Here is a 23,601-nt window from a genome sequence, read left to right as displayed (position 1 = left end):
ACACCAGGCCAATGCTCTATGCACTGAGCCAACCAAGCAGGGCTGGATGTCTGTCATTTTCATATTGATATATAAGAGCTCTTATATAAGAAAGATATTCATTGTCATAGGTGTTACAAATACAAATTCTTTCTTCCCTTAGTCTTTTTACCTTATATTTTTACTTATGTTTTTGATGTATACAAGTTTGATGTGGGCAATTGTTTCCCTTGTAGTTTCTAAAGCCTTTCTCAGACCAAGATGATATAAATACTAATGTTTTATTTTGTTCATGTAATTTTTAAACATTGAACTCTTCAATGCTGTTCAGAGTTTAGTTACTGGTAAATGGGTTGAGGTATGGATAAAATATTTAACTGCTCACTACTTAGCCCAGCTAATTGGGCATAACTCAGTTCATAAGGTCCCCTCTGAGAAACCACTACAACAACAAAATCAGTCTGTCCCGTCGGTCCACTGAACATTCATGTAAAGCAATGTGGGTACAGATGCAAGACCCGAGGGTCCCTGCTGGTGACTCTAGCTAGCCATTTTGGATGATTCAACCCAATGAACTCAGCTTTTTTTTTTAAAGGCCTTTCTTCCTGCAATATATTTTGCCTCATAATAAGAGGAAGCAAGGGCTATCGATACCCCCCTAAAGATGAGAAGAGATTGTTAAAAACACGCAGTTTGGGTAAGATCCCATCCTGCCCAGTCAGATGCTGGGAGTCCCTCTCACTCTGGCCATCCCAGTGGGCCTCGGTCTCTTCTAATTAGCTTCTCCTAGAGGTCATGGTCACATTCAAGTCCAGAGGCCAATCCTTAAACTACAGAATAGAAATAAAAACAAGTGTGAAGATTAACTGGAAGCCAGGCAACAAACTGAACAGCTCGTGATTCCAAGCCTCAGAGGGGAAGGGAGGGGGACTGGGTGTGGGGGGGAGGGGCAAGGCATAGGTTTAGAGATCTGTAAGTATTCTTTTACTGGAACACAGACTGCTTAAGGAGCCAGCTCTGCCTCCTTCAGCTTATTGACAAAGAATGCCTAAGTGAAGGCATCCAGGATAAATCAGAGCTTAGTGGCAAAAATCATAGCAAGAAGCAAATGAGAAAAAAAATACTTGCTGAATCTAGGCCATTTTCCCTAATCAAAATTCTGAAGGTTTTCCCTAGATGTGTTCTATAATTAATTGTGTGCCTCGTTGCGTCAGCCAAAGGTTTGTGAGGTTTTCGAGGTAAGAAGGAGAAGATGAATTTCTGTAAAATGTCTTTCAGTCCACATATCATCCATCTCTCAGGCTGTTCGTGCTAAGCGCATAATCCTGGACCAGTACCTGTCTGCTCCCCTCCTCCGGACAGTGTCCTCCAGTTTTCACCTGATCCTGCCAGGAAGGGGACAACTGTCAGAGACCACATCCTGCCCTTTGGTATTTGGTTTTGAATTCTCTCTGAAGTTGTACCCTTCCACTAAGGTGATAACCGAAAGATTGCCTCTTTTTAAAAAAAAAAAAATTCATTTTAGAGAGGGGGAGAGAGCAAGAGAGAGGGAGAGAGAGAGAGACCAAGAAAATGGAGGGAGGAGCAGAAAGCATCAACTCCCATTATATGCCCTGAGCAGGCAAGCATAGGGTTTCGAACCAGCAACCTCAGTGTTCCAGGTCGACGCTTTATCCACTGCACCACCACAGGTCAAGCCAAGATTGCCTCTTAGTGGAGACAGCACCTGCAATGAATCATGCCCCCACATGGAACAGCATCTTTTTCACACGAATGGAAGCTGTATCTCATATGAGGAAAGAGTTCTCCTTCTTTTTTGAAATAGCATGAGAACCAGGAGCTCTAAAATAACAGCTTGTTATTCACTGGTTACCCAAACCCCTGAGGAAATTCCTGCTTGCTAAAACTAAAATGAATTATAATATTCCAGATGCATAGTTTTAAAAGAAAACAAAGGCCCTGGCCAGTGGCTCAGTGGATTGAGCATCAGCCCAGCATATGGATGTCCTGGGTTTGATTCTTGGTCAGGGCACACAGAAGAAGTGAACATCTGCTTCTCTCCCCCTCCCTGTATCCCTTCTCTCCCTCTTCCCCTCCACAGCCAGTGGCTTGATTGGTTCAAGTGTCAGCCCCAGGCATTGAGGATGGCTCATTGGTCTGAATGTCAACCTCAGGTGCTAAAAATAGCTTGGCTGATTTGAGCATTGGCCCTAGACAGGGTTGCCAAGTGGATACAGCTTGGGGTGAATGTGGGAGTCTGTCTCACTATCTCCCCTCCTCTCACTTAAAAAAAAAAAAAAAAGAGCCTGACCAGGCAGTGGCGCAGTGGATAGAGCATCGGACTGGGATGTAGAGGACCCAGGTTCGAGACCCTGAGATCACCAGCTTGAGCGTGGGCTCATCTGGTTTGAGCAAGGCTCACCAGCTTGAGTCCAAGATTGCTGGCTCAAGCAAGGGGTCACCGGTCTGCTGTAGCCCTCCGGTCAAGGCACATATGAGAAATCAATCAATGAACAACTAAGGTGTCACAACGAAGAATTGATGTTTCTCATCTCTCTCCATTCCTGTCTGTCTGTCCCTATCTGTCCCTCTCTCTGACTCTCTCTGTCTCTGCCTCACAAAAAAAAGAAAAGAAAAAAAAAAAGAAAAACAAGTAATGACCACAAAAACCCTTTTCAACTTTTAGTTTTCAGACACTGATGCATGAGCCAAACAGCTGGCTACACACACACTACTCCCCCCACACACACACACACACACACATAGGAGCGCTGAAAATTTATGCAAGAGAATATAATTTTTACCCAATGTGACAAGTACTAGTATTTTTGTACATCTTTTCAAATAAATACCAATCCTTAAGAAACACTGATTTTTTTTTTAGATCTGGTTAATTCTGGCCATTTGTGGGTGAGTGTTAAAAATCTGAAATGTTAAAGAAAAAAGAAAGTGCTTTCTCATAAATGGTACCAGAAAAATCTGTACACAAACTAAAAGAACTGCTTAGCCACTCGGATACACATGCATGTTCTCAACTGCCCACCCAAATCCAGCTTCCCAGTCAGATTCTGTGCCAGAAACCTGATGCAAGATCAGCACCACAAAGTACAGAGTAAGGCATGTGTTTGGATCTTCTTCTTAAAACCAGTGTGTTTTGGAAACTCCCAAGTTCCACAGGCATCAAAGTGTAGTGTCCCATAAGCCAGGTCTTCCCTCAAAGCACATGCAGTATCTGCCTGGAGTGAACAGCAGGGTGAGGTTTGGGTAGTAACCTGGTGAACTGGAACAACATGGACACACTAAACTCACCAGTCTCATTCCTGATCATTCAACCCTAGTTTAGAGGACTTGATATAAGTGGCTGGCTGCCCTCCCCAGACCAGGGGGTGGGAAAGGGTAGTGTTAGAAGTACACACTCCTGAACACCTCTGACATGCCTGGATTTGCACCCCCACTTTCCAGCTGACTGCTACTAGGGAAGGTACATAGTAAGGTTCTGAACATCAGTGGTTCCATCTGCAAAATGGGAATAATAAGCAGACCCACCACAGAGCCCAGAGGTGGTTTAAGGCTTAAGTGAGCTGATTGGTTTCAAGTGCCCAACAAGTCCCAGTCACCAATGATGCCACCTCCATCAGTGACATCATCCTCTTCCCTTTACACATGGGACTGAGCAGTCTGGGAGGAGGCTCAAACTACAAAAAGTCTGATAACATAAGAACAAACATTCACCCTGGTGTTTAATTTTAAATGTTTAATTAATTACAAGATAAAACCAACACCACAGTCAGTAGGTAGTCCTAATAAATGAACTGAATGAAAAAGAAAAGCCTGCGCTTTATAATAGTCTTTCAAATTATTCTTAGCAGCTTGAATGTCTCCTTATTTCAGCACACAGGTGCCACCAGCCAGCCCAGCCCCACTCGGGGTACCCACTCAGTCTGGGTAACGGCCACTTGGGTGTGAGAAGTGCTCGCCGATACATACTGCCTGAAGTGACTGCTGTTTCCTTGCAGGGTTGAAGAAAGTTTTAAAACCTTATTTTGGTCCATATTTGGCTTGTCTGAAGTGATCTCGGTGGTGCTGAAATATGACCACAAGTTCATCGAGAACATCGGCTATGTCCTCTACGGTGTCTACAATGTCACCATGGTGGTAGTGCTGCTCAATATGCTAATAGCCATGATCAACAACTCATATCAGGAAATTGAGGTAAGACCAGTTCATTGAAAATCCCCTTTCCCTTGGTTTAATTTGCACTGCTGTTTTCAGCAATGAAGGAATGACTTTAGAAGCCCATGTGTTATTGAATGTGAAGCCAGACTAGCAAACGACAGGCATTCTTCCCAGACTGCTCCACAGAGCACTTCAGGTCCACCTGCCACATGGCATAGCAAGCAGCACACAGAAAATGGCCCGACAAGGACAGAAAGACTCAAGGTCATGGCTCTTTCCTCTTTCACATGTGTTCCCTCAGAGCAGAATGCAGGTGACCCACAGCAAATCAAAATGACTATATCTTTCAGCCCACATTCCCTTCCGCCTCCCACCTGAATTTATTAAGTACCTACTGTATGCCAAGTCTGTGGGAGACAAGACAATACAGAAATGATTAAGGCACAGTCCCTGCCCTCAAGGAACTCAGTCCAATGAGAAAAACAGACATGTCAATCAACAAACCACAGTACCCTGGGGCCAATCCTGCCAGGTGCAGGAGGTGCAAAACAGAAACTGTGATTGGCTGTGGGGGCAAGAAGCCTGCAGAGGTGATGACTGAAGGCCATTCAAAGACTAATACGATTTTGCCATCAGATAGAGGAATCCTAGAGAGAGTACCAGGAGGCAATTTATCAAAATCTAAAATGCACAAGCCATAAGCTATTGACTGAAGTCTTGTCTGGAACAGCAAAAAATTAAAAATAAACTAAATGAGCATTAATAGGGATCTGGTTAAATAGATTATGCTGCATCCGAACAGTGGGATACTGCGCAGCTTTAAAAAAGGATGAAGATGTTCTCTATATACTGATTTGGAAAAATCTTCAAGTTAGAGTGTTAAGTGAAAAAAAAATCAAGTTGTAGTACATGTTTTTCCAGGGACCAGCGGTTGAAAACACTGGTGTACTCTGTCTTGTGTAAGAAAGGGAGAAAGGGGAATACATATTTAGTTTTGATTATATAAACATCTGAAGAAGAAAAAAGATGTCTGACAGGGTTCACAAGAAATGAACAGCAGGGTGCCTGTTGAGAGGTAAAGTTGGGAGACATAATGGTTGGAATGCCTTTCCATTCATCCCTTTTTATGTTTCAGAAATCATATTATTGTTTGATTTACTTTTAAGTTAAATAAATAAACTAAAAATTAAAACCAAATAAAATGCACAAATGCTTTCACTCAATAATTACAAATCTAGGAATATATCCATGCATAAATATGATTTTATACAATTCATGAAAGAAAAAACTTGGAACTAGCTCATCAATGTTAGAATATTTAAATAAACTGTAATGTAGTATAGAGTTTAGAACACTGTGTATATAATACTGTATAAACAAGGGGGAAAATGTCTCTGTGCTGATATAGCAAAATCTCTATGATAACATAAAGTGAAAAAATGGCAGTTGTAAGAAAATATAAGCACATCTTATTTACATAATGCAAATATAGCAAAATTCCCGTGATAATGTTGAGTGAAACAATGTTATACAAATATAAGCAAATCTTATTTATATGCAAATGTGAATATAGAGAAAGACAAAGTAGGGGAAGACAGAGGAAAGGGGCCACCCCCCTGACCTGGGGCATCTTCTGGGGAAGGGATGAAGAACAGAGATTTGAAAGAGGATGATCACATATGCTTGGTATACCTCTGTATTTAAATCTTTTTTTTTTTTTTTACAGAGACAGAGAGAGAGTCAGAGAGAGGGATAGACAGGGACAGACAGACAGGAACGGAGAGATGAAAAGCATCAATCATTAGTTTTTCGTTGCACATTGCGACTTCTTAGTTGTTCGTTGATTGCTTTCTCATATGTGCCTTGACCACAGGCCTTCAGCAGACTGAGTAACACCTTGCTGGAGCCAGGGACCTTGGGCTCAAGCTGGTGAGCTTTTGCTCAAACCAGATGAGCCCGTGCTCAAGCTGGCGACCTGAGAGTCTCAAACCTGGGTCCTTCCACTTCCCAGTCAGATGCTCTATACACTGCACCACCACCTGGTCAGGCTGTATTTAAATCTTTTATAAGAAACAATTATTTGTCTATTTCTCACATAGGAAAAAATAAAGATCTCCATATATTAGTAAACGAGGTTTTCCATAACAAAGTACCACAGACAGGGTAGCTTAAAGCAACAGAAAGTTACTGACTCACCATTCTGAAGGCTGAAGTCAAAACTCAAGGTGTCAGCGTGGTTGTTTTCTCCTGAGGCCTCTCGCCTTGATTTGTAGATGGCTGCCTCCTTGTGTCCTCACATGGCCTTTCCTCTGTGTTTATGCATCCCTGGTGTCTCTTCCTCTCCTTATGACACCGGTCATACTGGATTAGGGGCCCATCCTTAACTTCATTTAACTACAATTACCTCTTAGGGAGCCCTATTTCCAAGTAGTCACATTGTAAGGTACTGAGGTTTAGAACTTCAACATAGCCCTGGCCAGTTGGCTCAGTGGTAAAGCGTCGGCCTGGCGTGCAGAAGTCCTGGGTTCGATTCCCGTCCAGGGCACACAGGAGAAGCGCCCATCTGCTTCTCCACCCCTCCCCCTCTCCTTCCTCTCTGTCTCTCTCTTCCCCTCCTGCAGCCGAGGCTCCATTGGAGCAAAGATGGCCCGGGCGCTGGGGATGGCACCTTGGCCTCTGCCCCAGGCGCTAGAGTGGCTCTGGTCGCAAAAGAGCGACCCCTCGGAGGGGCAGAGCATCGCCCCCTGGTGGGCGTGCCGGGTGGATCCCGGTCAGGCGCATGCAGGAGTCTGTCTGACTGTATCTCCCCATTTCCAGCTTCGGAAAAATAGAACTTCAACATATAAAATTCTAGGAAGATACACCAGGTAGATAGGGGTAAACAATGTGGTATATTCAGCACTGAAGGAGTGTAGATTGTGCAGGGAAAAGAAGCAGAGGTGAGCTGGACCATGAAGCTCTCATCCCCACCAAACCACACACCCATAAAAATGCAGCATCTGTTGATTAAAAAACATATTTTTTAAAAGTTCTATACCTATTTGGTCACCTATATGGATGAGCTATTGCTAACTGGTCCTCCTTGCCCTTCTGGGCCTCAGTTTCCCCATGTTTAAGAGAAACCAGATGGTGCCTAGATAATCTGTGAGTCTCTGTACCACTCACCTGGGATGGATGACCCCATCCCAACAAGCATCATGCTTTGGGCCAAATGAATGTGAAATGTAAAGCCACGTTATTGATGCCCACTAGTTTGGGGTGAGAGTGGGCAAGCGTGTGGCTTGTGATGGCGAGTTATCCCAACAGTGTGGTGACACGAGGCAGACAGAGCTCACTGCAGCCACAGCTCCCCTCCAGGCTCTGGGCCCTCCTCATCGCTGAAAGCACTTGTCCCCCGCCCATCCCACTGGTGGTGCGTGTGCCAGACAGGAAGGAATGAGGCCACTGGAACATGCCCGCTCTTCATGGTTACAGTGAATTTTGATCAAGTCCATATTTATAAAGCCTTCCATGAGAACAGCCAGTAGCCCTTGAGCACCTACTGTCCAAGTGCTCACACCCACAAGCCCCTGTGCCGCCTCGCCCACCTGCCTCCTTCCCCATCCCAGCAGCCCACCCTCCCGCCTATTATCCCGGCTCCCCCTGCATTGTCACCCTCCCCCTTTCTGTCTAGTCCTTCCTGTCAGGATTTAAATAACCCTCTGGGTCTTAAAAACTACAAAAAAAGAAGTCCTCCCTCCATCACACGTCTGGCTCTCAACCCGGCTCCCGCCCGCTCTCCACTCCACTGCCATCTTTCTCAGAGGGCTTCCGTCTCCTGCTGCTTCTCCCGCTGCTTCTCCCACTGACAGACTCCCACTTTTCTCCATCCGCCGGCCACCGCACTTGACCTGGCTGGGAACTACTCTCCCCTGGACCTCAGCTCAAATACCAGCCACCGGGGCAGCCTCCCTGGTCCCCAGGGCCAGGCTGCCGACCCAAACACCAGAGCCTCCATGGCTCTCAGCATGACTCTACGTATAAGGTTAGCTGATGCGTTAACATACTCATGTCACTGCCACAAAGGCATGGTTTGTCATCCCTAGTGCCCACCTAGCACATGCCAGGTACACAGTAGGTACTCCATAAATGTTTGCTGAATGACTAAAGGTTGAACACTAGGCACTGTGTTAAGCTATGGAGATAAAAATAACATTTACTGAGGGTTTCCCAAGTTTCTGATACTAAATGGTTTTCAGACATGAACTTCTTTAACTCTCACAACCACCCACAAGGTAGGTATTATTATCCCCATTTTACAGATTAGGAAACTGAGGCCCAGAGCAGGTAAAGCAGCTACCATGGGCACACATCTAGTAAGGAATGGAGCCAGGCAGGCTGCAGAGCCCATGGTCTCACCACCGTATCACCATTCCTCTTAGGTCCCTGTTACACTCTCTGTTGTACAAGGAGCAACCCCTACCCTCACAAAGCTTCCAGTCTAAAAGACCTATGTAGGATGTTCCATAAACCAGGCCAGGTGCTGATGGAGTCTCAGCAAAAGCAAGCAAAATGGCCAAGCCTGCTGGCGATGGCCTTATATCACACAGCACATCCCTACAGCCTCACACAGGTGCTTGCTGGGTTCAGGGCCTCGAGTGTCGCCAGCACCTGTGGGGAGAGGAAGCCACCACTCACAGAGCACAGACTCAGGGCTCTGAGGGAGGCAGCATCATCTCCATGCACAGATGAGGGAGCCCAAGCCCCTCGCCTAAAGTCACATCGCTTGTAAGAGGTTGTGAGCCCAGGTCTGTCTGATCCCAAATCCCATGCCTCTGTGCTGGCCTCAAACTGCCCTCCCAGGACAGAGGCCTACGGAGCCTGCCCACTCACTGGAGGCCCCCTCAGCTTTCTGGTGCTGACACCAAGTCAGAAGTAACAGATCTGGGGTTTCAATCTACCACCATCCCCGGGGAAGAGAGTAACTATAGTTACAACAGTAACAACATAGTTACTATGGCCGGACCAACGATGGTTAGGTTTGTTCCCCTTGAATTACATGTGCTGTGTCTCTTAGCATCTCCTGGCAGCACTCTATCTAACAGGAAACACACTTCCTACTGAGAAATACACCGTGGTATACGGCATGGTAGCCACTTACCACATGCACCTACTGAGTGCCTGAAACACGGCTCGTCCAAGTTGAGATGCACCATAAGTATAAAATACACACTGATTTCTAAGGCTCGGCGTGAAAAAAATAATGTGAGCTACTTCATTAATAATTTTTATTTAAAAATAATTTTTATTAAAAATAATTTTATAATGATATTTTAATAATGATCACATGTGGAAATGATCACATTTTTGGATCTACTGGATTAAATAACGTATCGCTGAAATTAATTTCACCTGTTCCATTTTTCTTTTCGTATTGTGGCTACTTGAAAATTCAACTGTACCTCTGCGGTCCACCTTTGTGGCTTAGCTAATGCTGTGGTGGCTGGTGAACCAGTTAGCAGAGCTATAAATGTTAGCGGATAACGAGATTACGTGGCAGTGAGAAACGTTCCTTGGCTAGGGGCAGGTGGAGAATGTCGGTAAAGACACCCAGTGGAGAACGAACGAGGATGAACTGGCTGAGATTTTCAGCTGTGAATGCAAGCGGGGACCGGAGGAATGACTAGCGTGTATGGTGTTAGCGACAGCACGCTCCCAGGCATGCCTCTTAGTGAGATCCACAAGGTGTCAGAGTCCTGTTTAGAAATCTGCTTTCAGATTTGGAGGCTGCACCCCTCCCTCAGATGGAGCTCAGTTGTTAAATCGTGGGCTTTGATGGTGTCTTGTTGTTTTGCTGGCCCCACAGGAGGACGCAGACGTGGAATGGAAATTTGCCCGAGCGAAGCTCTGGCTGTCGTATTTTGATGAAGGAAGAACTCTACCTGCTCCTTTTAATCTAGTGCCAAGTCCTAAATCATTTTATTATCTCATAATGAGAATCAAGATGTGCCTCATCAAACTCTGCAAATCTAAGGCCAAAAGCTGTGAAAACGACCTTGAAATGGGCATGCTAAATTCCAAATTCAGGGTAGGTAGCATGGAGTTTATGGGGCTAAGAAGGCAGCAGGAGGGGGCAGGGGGAGTTGTGTATCTTCGGTTCAGACACGGCCCCTGATACAAGGGGAGCTGGGCTTCCAGAAAGGCCACTGCTTTTCCAAATGCTGGGCACATCAGCAAAACTGCAGCACTCACAGAGGCGGAGGGGGCTGCCCTGTGCCCTGCGGCTCCTCGGCCAGGTGTGTCTGGGGCCCAGCCCTAGCCCCAGCCTAGGGAACCCCTTAGGGGACTCGTACACTCTTCCCAGAGTGTAACTGGAGAATGATCTCCTCCTTCTGGACACTCTCAACATTTATTAGCTTAGCAAAATGCCTGGGGAGTCCTGGAGGACAGACAACAGTATAACTTGAACTCAGTGCTTACCAAAGTTGATCAACAGTATTCTGTAACCTGTGGACATCCTACAGAACTAAGGTCCTGGGAACAGTGTCCCAGGAAGCCAAGCAGCAGTGGGTATATTGCCTTCCAAAGGGTCTTCTTTTTAGGGACCACCCCATATGTGGGTGCTATTCAAGTCCTACCAGGTAAATAGGTATGATGTATCTGTGTATTTTTTTTCCAGAAGACTCGCTACCAGGCTGGCATGAGGAATTCTGAGAAACAGACAGCAAATGATACTTTCAGCAAACCCACCCGCTACCAGGTACCACCCTTTTCTCAGGCATGGGCAGAAGTGGGCTCCACTGAGACACAATTCAACCGCATGGCTGTTGTGCCCTCAGAACAGCTTCATTCCTTCTTCCACTCAACCAATGTTTCCTGCGTGCCTACGGTATGCCCGGCTGTGCTAGTTAATGGGGACAAAGACAGAGTTCCTACCTTAGTGGCACATCAGTCCAGTGGGGGAGACGATGAACAAGTAAACACACTAGTAAATAGATACAACCAGACTGGTAAGAGTGCCATGAAGAACACAGTAGGCTGCAGAGATGGAGAAAACAGGGAGCTGCTGCTTCAATGTGGTCAGCAGAGGCCCCTTCGAGGAGAGGAAGGTTGGCTAGTGCCGGGGTCCAGCCCCGGGGTGGGATCCAGGGGTCCCACAGGAGGAGACGGCGTCAGCGAAAATGGAGTGAGAGAGCTGAATTCTTTTCTTTCTCTTTATTCTCTGGTTAGCATTTACTGCCAGGCATCTCTCCCAAATGCTAGTATAGCTCCCTTTTTATACACGCACACTGAGTTACAATCACATGGTGTTAATTATTGCTTTTGTTTCACTATGTTTGTATGTTTCCAGATAACAGTTAATTTACATCTATGAGTCACAAACCAGGTAGCAAATCATTCAAAATACAAAATAACTTGAATAGCATAACAACATCAGTAAAAGCTTTTAGAGTATTAGTTCTAAAAATTAACTAACTTTACTGCTGTTGTGAGTTAAGGGGCAGAGAGAGATTTAGCAGACGACTAACAATGGACCACCGCTTGCTCAGGTAAATGGCCTTGGGTTTATGCAATGTCCTACTTTTTCTCACAAGATTCTAAAAGGCTTGCCTCTAAAGAAATTAACATAACATCAAGAATAGCTTTCATCCAAAGATATGCAGAGTGCACTTGCAAGATAGCCCAGCAGCAACACAAGACATTCCATGGATTTCCCTACATTTTTAAATCTCATGAGAACATCTCATTGAGAAAGCCTAGCAATTGCCTTTAGTCAAAAGACAATTCTCTTAGTAAAACATTCTTTTCTTGCTGACTACGCTCTCATCCTAGGCCACACAATGGGCCATTCTACTATACCTTACCTAAGATACTATTGTCTAGTCAAATATTACTTATTTATTATATTTAAACACTAGTTAAGTTCTGACTCTATTCTTCTCAGAATATACCACTATTTGCAGATCAAATAAGCAAGAAGAAAGGAATGTTTCTCTACTCTATCACATGAAAAGGCTAGGGAGGAAAAATGTTGAATTAAGTGAAGGCCTAGGGGTGCTCTGTGCACAGCCACTGCCTCCTAACCATTCACAAGTCACAATCTATTCTTTCTAACATGATTAAGAAGGAATTCTCCTACAAACTTAACCCTTTACGAGGGATATCATAGCCAGCCTCTTATGTCTATGAGCCCAGTTCAAGGGGCTTACAGGCTTTTCTGTGGAACTCACATCCTCTGTCTCATTTCCAAAGAAATCACTACGAATCTACAGGGAAAGCACGGTACTATTATCCCTGTGCCATAATTAATAGCACACACCCAGAAAAGGGGGAATATAAGGCCAGATTAATTCAAAAAGTCAAAGGGGGAAGTATCGTTGTGCCTTTCCTTTGCGGTGACTTTGTCACCCCGCAGCCATTGGTCTTCACTGCAGTGACTTTGTCACCCCGCAGCCATTGGTCTTCTCTGCTGTGACTTTGTCATTCAGCAGTTTTTGATCTTCTTCTGCTGTGACCTTGTCAGCCAGCAGTTGTGGGTCTTCTCCTGCTGTGACCTTGTCAGCCAGCAGTTGTTGATCGGCTCCCGACAGGCTAGGCCCTTGTGGGCAAGGAGGAGGCAGCATCTGGGGCCTTCCATGCAGCTGGAGGGCAGATGCAGAGCCGATGGAGCCCAGCTGGAAGGGGGGGCAAAAGAGTCAGAGGAGAGAGTGGGCGACCAGACCAAGGTCAGGCATCAAGGAAGGCAGCTGGAGGAGTTAAACTTTGGGAGGGAGAAGATAACCTGCTATCTCTGCTTGAAGAATACCTAACGGCTCTAATGAGAGGAGACTGCTGGGGATCAGAGTGTAAGCAGGGAGGCCAGTGAGGAGAATGGGACGGTCATGAAGGTACGGGGGACTATGGCTTCGATCGGGGTGTGAGTAGGGCGAAGGAGAAAAGCAAACATATTCTGGATATAGAACCAATGGCACAGAGGCGCCCCAACGGGCATGTGGCAGGGAGAGGCTGCCTGACTCCCAGTGTTGGTCTCAGGCACCAGGTGGCTCTGCTGTCCTCTGCGAGCTCCTGCCCCTGGCCTGCCAGCCCGCAGAGTCTGGTACAGATCAGAAGATGGTCTTCCGTGCTTGCCGTCCTCACATCGCTTTTGGACATTAATGTCAAGTCTCTGTATCGGTTCGATCAGCCTGTGAGCCAGTAGTGATAAATGGTAACTTCAGGTTATTAATTATAAAAGTGCAAGCCATTCTTTCCCTGACTTCCTCCCCAATGATCAGCAGTCTGATCCGCACTAATCACTTCCTATCAGATGTAAATTTGAAGCTGTTCTGAGCCTTCCTCTGGGCCCAGGTGATGTGTCCCTAGTGCCACCACCCCAGAGGGAGCAATCACACCTTCCAGACACAGGTCTCCAACTGAATTCCCGTCCGTATTTCAGAAGCCAGCTGTGCAGTGAGGAGGACTGAAGTGCACAATTAAGAACTGGCTCATCCCTCAAAGCACTTCTTCAGGTGTTATCTGATGATGCAGGTTGAACGTTGGCATTGGGCAATCTTGTCTTTAATCACGCATAAAATCGGGCCTCAGCCATCTGACCTGCCCTGAGTTGTTTTACAGGACAAATCCTTTGGTCAGTGGGAGGGTTCTCCTTTCTCAGCTTCTCAGAGGGAAGTTTAGATTATCTGTGTCACCAAAAAGATAGACAACCCCATCAGGTTGGGGCCAAATCTCTCCTGGGTTTTGAGGCCCATCAGCTGCTGAGAGGGAGGAAGACCTCTCCATTCCTGTACCCAGAATGAGTCCTTAACGAGTGAGGCCATTTTCAAAAGCAGTCTCAGGGGGGTCCCGCTTCTGCCCATCATAGTGGTGGAGTCCTGGCAGCCTCCCATCTCCTGTAGAGCTCCCTGCTCTGACCACAGAGACTGGAGGGTTTGCAGCTGCAGGGATAACCTTGGGAAGTGGGCTCGCCTGCATTCTGTGACTCCACCACGCAAAGCCTAGGGCTGCTCATTCAGACAGTCGTCACAGAGAAGGAGACAGGCAAACTGGACCACAGGCGTCGGAGGAGAGCAGATGGGCGCGGGGAGCACTGGGCACGTGCACGCTTGCACTTTGTTCAGCTCTGCTCAGGAAGGTCTAGGCATCCTCCTGAGCCATCACCTGCTCAAACAGAAGTAAACCTTGAGCCGACATGAATAGACAGCTGGGGGCAGACTAGACACTAGCACTGGTGTAATCTCACCATATTCCTGTCTGAGGCAGTATCTTTAACCCCCTTTAACAGATGAGAGAACTGATGCTCAGTCTCAAAGGTCACACAGCTGGCTGAACTGAGGTCCTTCACCTCACATGCAGCCCAGGCACTGGCCCATCATCATCTGCATAGCATCACACCTGAGCCTTCCTCGGGGGCCTGCCCTGCCTGAGTGTGACCGTCACTAGGGAGAGATCTAGCTGAGCCTCTGCAGCCTGAGGGGAGAAGGCGAGGTGCAGGAGGCAGCACTGTGCAAAAGGAACTGGGAAGCAGAGAAAAGGAGTCAGGCCAGAATCTACGATGGCTCACCTCCTCTCTTGGGCCACTGGTGGCCTTCCCAGCTGCAGTGCTGTCTTCTCCAAGCAGCTCCCCAACTTGCGAAGGTCGGGGGAGCCTGAGCTGCTCCCAGGCTGCACCCAGGCTGCCATCTCTCTGAGCACAGACACCGTCAGCCTGTCACCCTCACAGCTCTGGGAAATTCTGTAATGTCCCAATAAGACAGGAGCCCTGTTGTCCATAAGCCTGTGGTTTTAAGCTTGTTTCCTTTGTGTCTCTGTAGATCTGCTTGATTGTTCAGCCTTAGTGCTTGAGGTGTTGAAACTCACAGTGTTGATCTTTGGGTGCTCTCCAGGGAAAGGTCCCCTTCAGACCCCAGGGCTCTCTGTGCTTTGTGTTCTTGAGCTTCCAGGGGCCTGAATTGTTATTTTTCACAAAAGCGGTTCCTAGCTGTTGCAATGTTGTTTTTTCCAATCTGGGTTCTGTGGTGAGACTGAACAATGGAACAAAACCATGACAACAGCGAGGTGGCCATATTGTGCCTCCTATCAAAGCTGCCCTGTGACCTGTTCCAAGATCCAGTGTCAGTGTCTTGGAGTGTATAATGACCCATATACGCACTCTTGGAGAGGTACATTTCCTTTGTGGGCAGGCACACAAGCCACATCCCAAAGAACCACCGAATCCAGGCACAGTCCGTCATTCAAATAGCCCCAACCCTGATGACACAATCTCTTCCCCACAAACCGGGGGAGTCCTTTTTCTCACCTTGCAGAAGGCCTGTTGTGCAGAGATCAGAGCAACCAGAGGAGACCACTAGCCAGTGTTGATCTCTTCTCTTCCATGTCTGATGAGCCCCGTGTAACACACGACTCGCCCCAGGACCCATTCTGCCCTCCCTGCTCCCAGTGTGCCTCAGCCTCTGTGTTCCCAGGTTCTACTTGGTGTGCCATTCCACATACCACAGGTGTGCTCTTCCTCGTCTGTGTCTTCAGCTGTCCTGGTTGCACCGCAGGGGTTTCTCTTCCATAGAAAGACCGATTTTCCCTTCATCAGTAGCATCCAGAGGCCATCAGCCCCATGGAGTCTGGGCAAGGGGAACTGTGTCCCTTCTGCCCTGGATATTGGTCTCAGAATATTGGTCTCACAACCATCCTACCCACTGTGCATCTCAGTATAAGCTCTTCTGCCCCATCATGTCACTGAAAATATTCACCGCCCACTCTTGCTTGAACGCACGGGGGATGGCGGGCCAGGAGGGCCACCAGTGAAGACATGTGAACGTGGGTAAAGTTCATCATCTCCTTGAAGTGCAAGACTACTAAAGAGATATCTCACACTCACCCCAAAGGAACATGATTTTCCCCCAGGTAGGGAAGGAGGGGAGGCTTTTGTTGTCCATCTTTTCTAGAATCCTGTGTAGCATTCACTTAGTGGAGATGTGGGGCATTTTCTCACCATTTCAGACTTCCTGGGAACAAGACTGACCTCTTGCTCCTGCAGACCCCAGGTTGTCTTGATGTGTACCTACCAGGGGGGAAGTAGGTCCCCAGCAGGACAAGAACTTTCTCAGCAACTCCAGGTGGCCACACTGTTCTCCCTTCAGGCACCTGTCAGTCCTGGAAGTGGATGGGGGACAGGAATGAAGGTTAAAGGGCCCCTTCATGTCTGTAGTCTCGTGTGATGTGGCTTCCATATTAAGGCTCTATAATCCTCACGTATATTGAGAAACCAGCCAGCGAGCCTTTGCTTCTCCACACTCTGAGCCATAAGTCTGCAGAAACCTGAACTCAGGGCAAGCATGCCAGTTTTCAAGAGCGGGCCATGAGCATGCGTGACCATGACATACCACTGACCCTCTTCTCCAAGGAGTAACAACAAAGCCAACCATCCTCTGAAATCTAAATGAGGTTTCCTCTTGCATAAAAGACGTACCTTTTTAAAAGACAAACTGGTACCCAGAAATGGTCCAAATTCCCCTTTGACCAATGGGAGCCAGTTTCCTGCATCTCATCTCCTAAACTATTTTGCACTTATCCTTTTTCTAAGGCCTGGATGAAGCCCCAACTTTGGCTTCTATTTTGGATAATCCCAGATCTGCTACTTCCCAGCTGTGCAATCCTGGAGAAGTCACCTCCTCTCTGAGCCTCAGTGTCCTCACCTGTAAATGGAGATGACACCTCCATCTCACAGTTTCTGGGAGGATTTAGTAGGGTCCTTTGGTGCAGGAGGTTCACATGGTTCCGGTCTGCAGGACTCAATACACCTGCTTCTCTGCTTCCTTCCCACCATGTCCCCTCCTTTGGGGAGCTGCTCGGCACTGAAGGGGGTTAGGGAGCAGCGTCTCACCTGTTCAGAACAAATGGAGTTTGAGGGCACATTGTGTATTCATTAAACACATACCACGGACTCTCTAAATCAGGGGTCCCCAACCCCCGGGCCGCGGACTGGTACTGGTCCGTGGGCCATTTGGTACCAGTCCGCAGAGAAAGAATAAATAACTTACATTATTTCCGTTTTATTTATATATATTTAAGTCTGAACGATGTTTTATTTTTTTCTTTTTTTCTTTTTTTTTTTTTAATTTTTCTGAAGCTGGAAACAGGGAGAGACAGTCAGACAGACTCCAGCATGCGCCCGACCGGGATCCACCCGGCACACCCACCAGGGGCGATGCTCTGCCCACCAGGGGGCAATGCTCTGCCCATCCTGGGCGTCGCCATGTTGCGACCAGAGCCACTCTACTACCTGAGGCAGAGGCCACAGATCCATCCCCAGCACCCAGGCCATCTTTGCTCCAATGGAGCCTTGGCTGCAGGAGGGGAAGAGAGAGACAGAGAGGAAAGCGCGGCGGAGGGGTGGAGAAGCAAATGGGCGCTTCTCCTGTGTGCCCTGGCCGGGAATCGAACCCGGGTCCTCCGCACGCTAGGCCGATGCTCTACCGCTGAGCCAACCGGCCAGGGCACGATGTTTTATTTTTTAAAAATGACCAGATTCCCTCTGTTATATCCGTCTAAGACTCACTCTTGACGCTTGTCTCCGTCACGTGATACATTTATCCGTCCCACCCTAAAGGCCGTCCGTGAAAATATTTTCTGACATTAAACCAGACTGTGGCCCAAAAAAGGTTGGGGACCCCTGCTCTAAATGATTGGTTTACTCACGCTGCCCTGGAACGCAGTGTTGGCCGGAGCCAGCAGGGCCAAAGTGCTGCCATGGCTGGGGGAGGATCCCACTCAGCACCTCAGGGAAAAGGAAACTCTTCACTTCCAATCTCTGGCTGATAATCTTACAACACAAATGGAAACAGACTAACCAGATCCCCTTAAGTTGCATCAGCCTGAAACTTTGCAGTGGAAGAGTACTTCTGAATTCCTTGTTCAATAAGGATGTCAGATCCCTGGGCTGTTTGTTTGTTTTCCCGTGAGACTGGTTTGGACCAAGTTTTGTTTTGTTTTGTTTTTTCAAAGTGCAAAGAGCATTAATGAGTCCCATGGAAAGGCATATATATCTTGTAACTTAGGTGACTGGCCTTAATGACCAGAAGACTATCAATGAGAAATCTAGCACTGCCTGATTGGTGGTGGCACAGTGGATAGAGTATCGACACTGAGGTCACTGGCTAAAGCGCAGGGTCGCCGGCTTGCATGCAGAGTCACGACCTTGAGTGCAGGGTCACTGGCTTGAACGTGGGATCATCAACATGATCCCAAGGTTGCTGGCTTGAGCAAGGGGCTACTGGTTCAACTTGAGCCCTCCAGTCAAGGCACATATGAGAAGCAACCAAGAAACAACTTAACTGAAGCAACTATGAGCTGTTGATGCGTCCCATCTCTCTCCTCTAGTGTGGGATTCAGCTGGTACACACCACTTTGGCAGAACTGATACCTAATTTTTGTTGAGTTCTGCAAACTGGTTGTTAAAATGTCATTTTAATCAGGGTTCTCTCTAAGGTGGGTGCCTGGGCATCCACCCAATGTGAAAATCACAAATTGACATTATGTATTCTTTTTTAACGTTCATCTGCACCACAGCATATTCTAAGCACCTGTAGTAATGTTCATTCCGTCCGTAGGAAAAAAAAATTGCAAGTGAGGATGCCAATCAAGAAGCAATATGGAAATATCTTAAATAACAGTTTTACTGTTTTTTGTCAGGTATTATTTAATCTTTTTTCATTAATATTTTAAAACTCTTATAATCTAGTTTTGTGTGCCTCTTTTCTTGTTCTTATTTAAGTATTAAATGCATGAAATAATAAACTACTTTTAGTATATCGGGTTTTTTATACTTAAAACAGTCATTAGGGAAGAGAACCAGTTGTTAAATTATTTGAATCCCACCACTGAGTTCTCTCTCTCTCTCTCTCTCTCTCTCTCAAAATCAATAATAAAGAGAAAGAAAAAGGAAGGAAGGGAGGGAGAGAGAAAGAAAAAATCTAGCACTAATCACAATTCAAACCACAGAGCCACGTGGACCACCAGCCCAGTAAGAGCTGAAGAGGGCAGCACTGATCCGAATGGACGGACTCAAGGTCACCACAGAGAGCCTTTGCCAGGCTCAGTGGAAGCCCTCGGACCCCCAGGCTGGAGTGCCCCTCAGAGCCATGTCTTCGAAATCAAAGGCCCTGAGAGAACCACCATGGGATAATGAACTATATCCGCCGGTCTTTGCATCACGCAGGTCATGCCTTTCACGTGCAAGAGCTTTTCCTGTGCCTATGTCATAGAGAGAACTTAACCCGCTTGATATCCACAGCTGAGTGAGGGACAGAATTCAGGGCCCTTCCATCTAGAAAGTGCTGCCTCTGTCCTCTTAGTCCTCAGGTGTGAGCAGGTGAACAGGTCATAGGAAGGCACAGTCAAGGAGCAGGGACTCCGTCCCTCCCTGCCTGGCTGGCTGGCTGCTCATCTCTTGCAAAATTCAAAAGTCTCAGTTACCAGAATATTTTTAAATGCTGTGATTTCACAGGAACCCTGGAACAACTAGCTGGCAACATCCAAAGTTCACCCCTGCAGTCGTCCTTACACTTGGCTGTGTCCTCAGCATCTCCTCTTGCTCAGGCTGTGTCAGCTTCAAGAGCCCACTGTCTGCACGTTAACTGAAGCCACAGGCCAAAGCCTCCCACTCCGTGCAGCCTAGGGACACAGAGTCAGGTGTGCGGGCTTTCAGGGAAGTGCTATCTTGGCAAAACTTCCCAGGGCCCAGCTCTGTCTGTTTCTGCATCTGATAGGAATTTTCCGGGGTAAAGTCTTGTCCTCCAACCCAGGCCCTGATTCTGGACTGAGCGCATCTCTGCTCACACACAGCACCTCAAAGGAATGCCGGCTGCTACGACCACAGCGCTCCCTCCTGATCGCATGAGTTGTTGAACTAGAAGAAAGTGTTCCGGAGCTGAAGCCCCAAGAAGAGGCCGTTGCAGGGCAGAGGTCACAAGGACAGGGCTGCTCAGGCCTCAGACCCTAGAGCAGCGTGTGTGGATGGCTCTCTCTCCCTGGCACTGAGAGTGCCCCATTCTCCCATCCCGGGGTCAGGTGTACTGAATCCTGGGGGAGAGGTTAAATGCAGGCACTGGCCAGGCCTGCCACGAGACAGAGCACCAGGCGTGTGAGGACTCCCCGCAGCTGGCCAGGTGCGGTGGGAGGGATGATATGTGGTATACCGCACAGGCTGCCTCCGTGCTCAGCTAGGCTTGTCCTTGTGTTCACATTTCAGAAAATCATGAAACGGCTTATCAAAAGATATGTCCTGAAGGCCCAGGTGGACAGAGAAAATGATGAAGTTAATGAAGGTAAGAGAGTGGACCGTGTCCTGTGGGTCAGCGGGAGCCGGGCGGGGTCTCGCAGGGTGCCAGCAAGGTGTTGTCAGCAGGGCCGGGGTCCTGTCTGGGCACCCCGGGCAGGCTCAGCCTCCATGCTGGCTTGAGGTTGGCAGAATGTGTCTCCATGCAGCTGTAAGACTAAAATCACAAGTCCCTGTGGGCTGTCAGGTGGGCAGCCCTCGCTGTCACCTAGAGCAGTCTGCCTGCCGCGTGCAGCCCCATCGTCTCAGAGCCAGCACTGGGCCTCCTCCTCCTCAGGCACCACCACTCGGGCCTCCTGTCATCCCGTCCCCTTACCCTCTCTTCTGCTTTCCCCTCCCACTTCTAAAGACCTGTGATTAGACTGGATAAACCTGGATCACCTCCCTATTTAAGGTCAGCTGATTAGCAATCTCAATGCCATTTGCAACTGTAGTGCCCTTTTGCCACATAACATAGCATGTTCATAGGCAGGACACAGGGCTTAGGACCTGGGGTAGGAATTCTGCTGGCTGCCGCAGTGGCTGCCTGAGTCGGCCTCGTGGCCATTGAGTTCAGGATGGCCCCGAGCTCCTCATTCTGTGGGTGCACAGGTGGACTACACACCTCTTTCCAATTCCGCCACCGCCTTAGGTCCAGCTGGCTCCGTCCTGTCTCACCCCGAGGCTCTCAGAATCTGACAACCCCAGGGTTTCTCAACCCTGCTTCAGAATCACGGGTTAAAAATGCACACCCAGGCCTAATGAAGGGCCATGCCTGGGGGTCTGCGTTTTGATAAGAGCACCAGGTCATTCTGATACATGGTGAAGTTTGCAAACTACATGATTTTCACTGTTTCAGTATTTTTCAGTCTGTTTTAAGCAGTTACTCTTAAATGAAAATGCAAGTTACTTTATGCCAGGTAATTAATCTTCATAAGATACCTAGGACAAATATTTGCTACCTAGAAACAGCCTTTTCCATGAATAAAGGCACTAAGTCTGCCCCTCGCTTGAGCCACAGGGGCCTCCCAGAAGAGCCTGGTCATCATTGGTGGCTCTCTGCTTCACCTGGGGCGTCCCCCCCCTCCCCGGCTATCTATCGGAGACTGAGCAGGAGCCCTTCTACCCACTCCTACTTTGGGGTCTCAAACATAAAACTGCCAGGTGTCAGGCCAGCCAGCCTCAAGCAGTGTGTAACTGTGACTGACAAGAAGCTACCTGACTACAGAGGGCAGAGCTGCAGGGTTCCATGGCACTAGAATCACACTGTGGAACCGGGGCTCAGTGAGGTACCCAGTGAGTTTTGAGAGATGTCAAAACTGACCAAACTGTACCTTTAAGAGCTCTATGTTGTGTGTGTATATAAGATATACCTAGAAAACAGACGTGAATATTGTGTCCGCAGGCAGTGGACTCCCGCTTGAGTCAAGTCCAGTATCTATAACATCAGGAAAGACTTTTTCAACTCCCTCTGTGGTTAATATGTGGAAAGGTTCACACGGCTCAGGCCCCGGTGGCTCTCTAGCCACATGGTTCACTGTGGAAATTGGTGAAAGTCCCCACCTGGCGGTCCGTCGCAACAGAAGGAGGTGGCAGGCTTGGCGCAGGGCTTCTGTGACACAGTGCCATTTGCATGGTCTGGACGGACCCTGCCCCTGCAAACCTGCCCGGTTCCATGGCCGAGTCGACTAGGCCGAGCTGCTCCCTTCACTTGTGGGAGTTTCTCCACTCTGCAAATACTAACAGTACAATACAGCGAGCATCAGGAAAACGGGTTCCAGTTAACGAGGATACTACTCAGAGTCTTGAAATCAACCTTTGCTGGCTCTAAGATCTGCATTCTAACAATCATCGTATGAATTAGGTGGCGGTAATTCACAACCCTGACCTTGACTCCTCCATCTACCTCAAACCCTTACTAGAGAGCTTGACCAGGAATGGGAGAGGGGGCCCAGATAGATGGATGTGTCCTTCAGTGGTAGCAGCTGGGTGGTACTTATGACAAAACGTCCCCTCACCTCCGTCTCTGGTGGGCTAGACCAGCAACCTGGCATTCTGCTGGAAAGATGTGCACCCCAAATGCATGTGGCAGGAACCCCTCCTGCCTGCTCACTACAACCTCATCTGCCCTTACAGGTGAACTGAAGGAAATCAAGCAAGATATCTCCAGCCTGCGCTATGAGCTTCTCGAAGAGAAATCTCAAGCTACCGGGGAGCTGGCAGACCTGATCCAGCAGCTCAGTGAGAAATTTGGAAAGAATTTAAACAAGGATCACCTGAGGGTGAACAAGGGTAAAGACATTTAGCGGCCCACATGGGCATCTGTGACTTCTACCAGCATTCCAAGGCCAGGGTGAATGCCCTGGCCACCAGCCCAGGTGGGGAGGGGTCACAGGCCACTCCTCTAGGACCCTAAGGGGACCCACTGGCTCCATCCTGAGCAGCCTTGCTGATATCTGCCGCCCAGGGGCCTGCCTGGATCCAGAACTGCTGTGAATCCAGGCTGTTGGGTGAGAAACAGGACCACAGGAAGGGAGGAAGTGCCCCCCGGCCCCCACACATGTGTGAGACCTTCAGTCCAGCCACAGACATACACCGTGTGGCCGCGAAGAGGCCTTCTGGGATGCACACGCACCTCCCTGCACAGGGAGCGCAGCTCTGTCTGTGTCCTGGGAAGACAAACCACCTCACCCCACATGCCCTGCTCATCCCTCCCCACCACCCACACACATCCCGACAGAACCAGGAGGGGACCTGTGATCTATTCTTAAGTGCCAGATGAGAACACAGATAGCCTAATAGCAAAATAGTTCTATTTGTTTATTTTAAAAAAAAAGTTTAAAAATTCTAAATCAAAAAATGTACTGTAGGTAGCACTGTTCAAAATCCAAATGATGTATTTTTACCTTTATTAAGATTATCTTGTATTTACTATTTTTACCTACAATGAAAAGAAATAAAATTACCTCATAATAGCCTGGGGAGCCTCTGTGAATGTGCTGCCCTCCTGCTGCCCTGTGCCCTGTCTGCAGGGGGCTTTGGGAGCCTATGGATCAGAAGAAAATGGGGCAGGGATGAGGGGGAAAGACACCAACACCCCCTCTCCACAGTCACGCAACCAGGAACCCCACTCCCAAGCCCCTCCTCCTATCCCAGAC

At 48.0% G+C, this 23,601-nt stretch overlaps 1 protein-coding gene across 1 annotated transcript in view; it reads left to right on the top strand.

Annotated features, from left to right (window-relative positions):
* The window catches only part of TRPC7 (transient receptor potential cation channel subfamily C member 7), a 147,081-nt gene extending 123,681 nt beyond the window's left edge, over positions 1 to 23,400 (top strand). The window contains exons 8-12 of the mRNA XM_066277151.1: positions 3,996 to 4,191; positions 10,001 to 10,222; positions 10,814 to 10,894; positions 20,378 to 20,453; positions 22,580 to 23,400. Coding sequence (XP_066133248.1) covers positions 3,996 to 4,191; positions 10,001 to 10,222; positions 10,814 to 10,894; positions 20,378 to 20,453; positions 22,580 to 22,749 — 745 coding nt within the window. The 3' untranslated portion in view covers positions 22,750 to 23,400. The remainder of the gene's footprint in view (positions 1 to 3,995; positions 4,192 to 10,000; positions 10,223 to 10,813; positions 10,895 to 20,377; positions 20,454 to 22,579) is intronic.
* The last annotated feature ends 201 nt before the right edge of the window (positions 23,401 to 23,601 follow it).

This window comes from Saccopteryx bilineata, chromosome 4, assembly GCF_036850765.1.
Source record: "Saccopteryx bilineata isolate mSacBil1 chromosome 4, mSacBil1_pri_phased_curated, whole genome shotgun sequence".
NCBI classification, from domain to species: domain Eukaryota; kingdom Metazoa; phylum Chordata; class Mammalia; order Chiroptera; family Emballonuridae; genus Saccopteryx; species Saccopteryx bilineata.
This window is presented reverse-complemented; position numbering and strand designations above follow the sequence as displayed.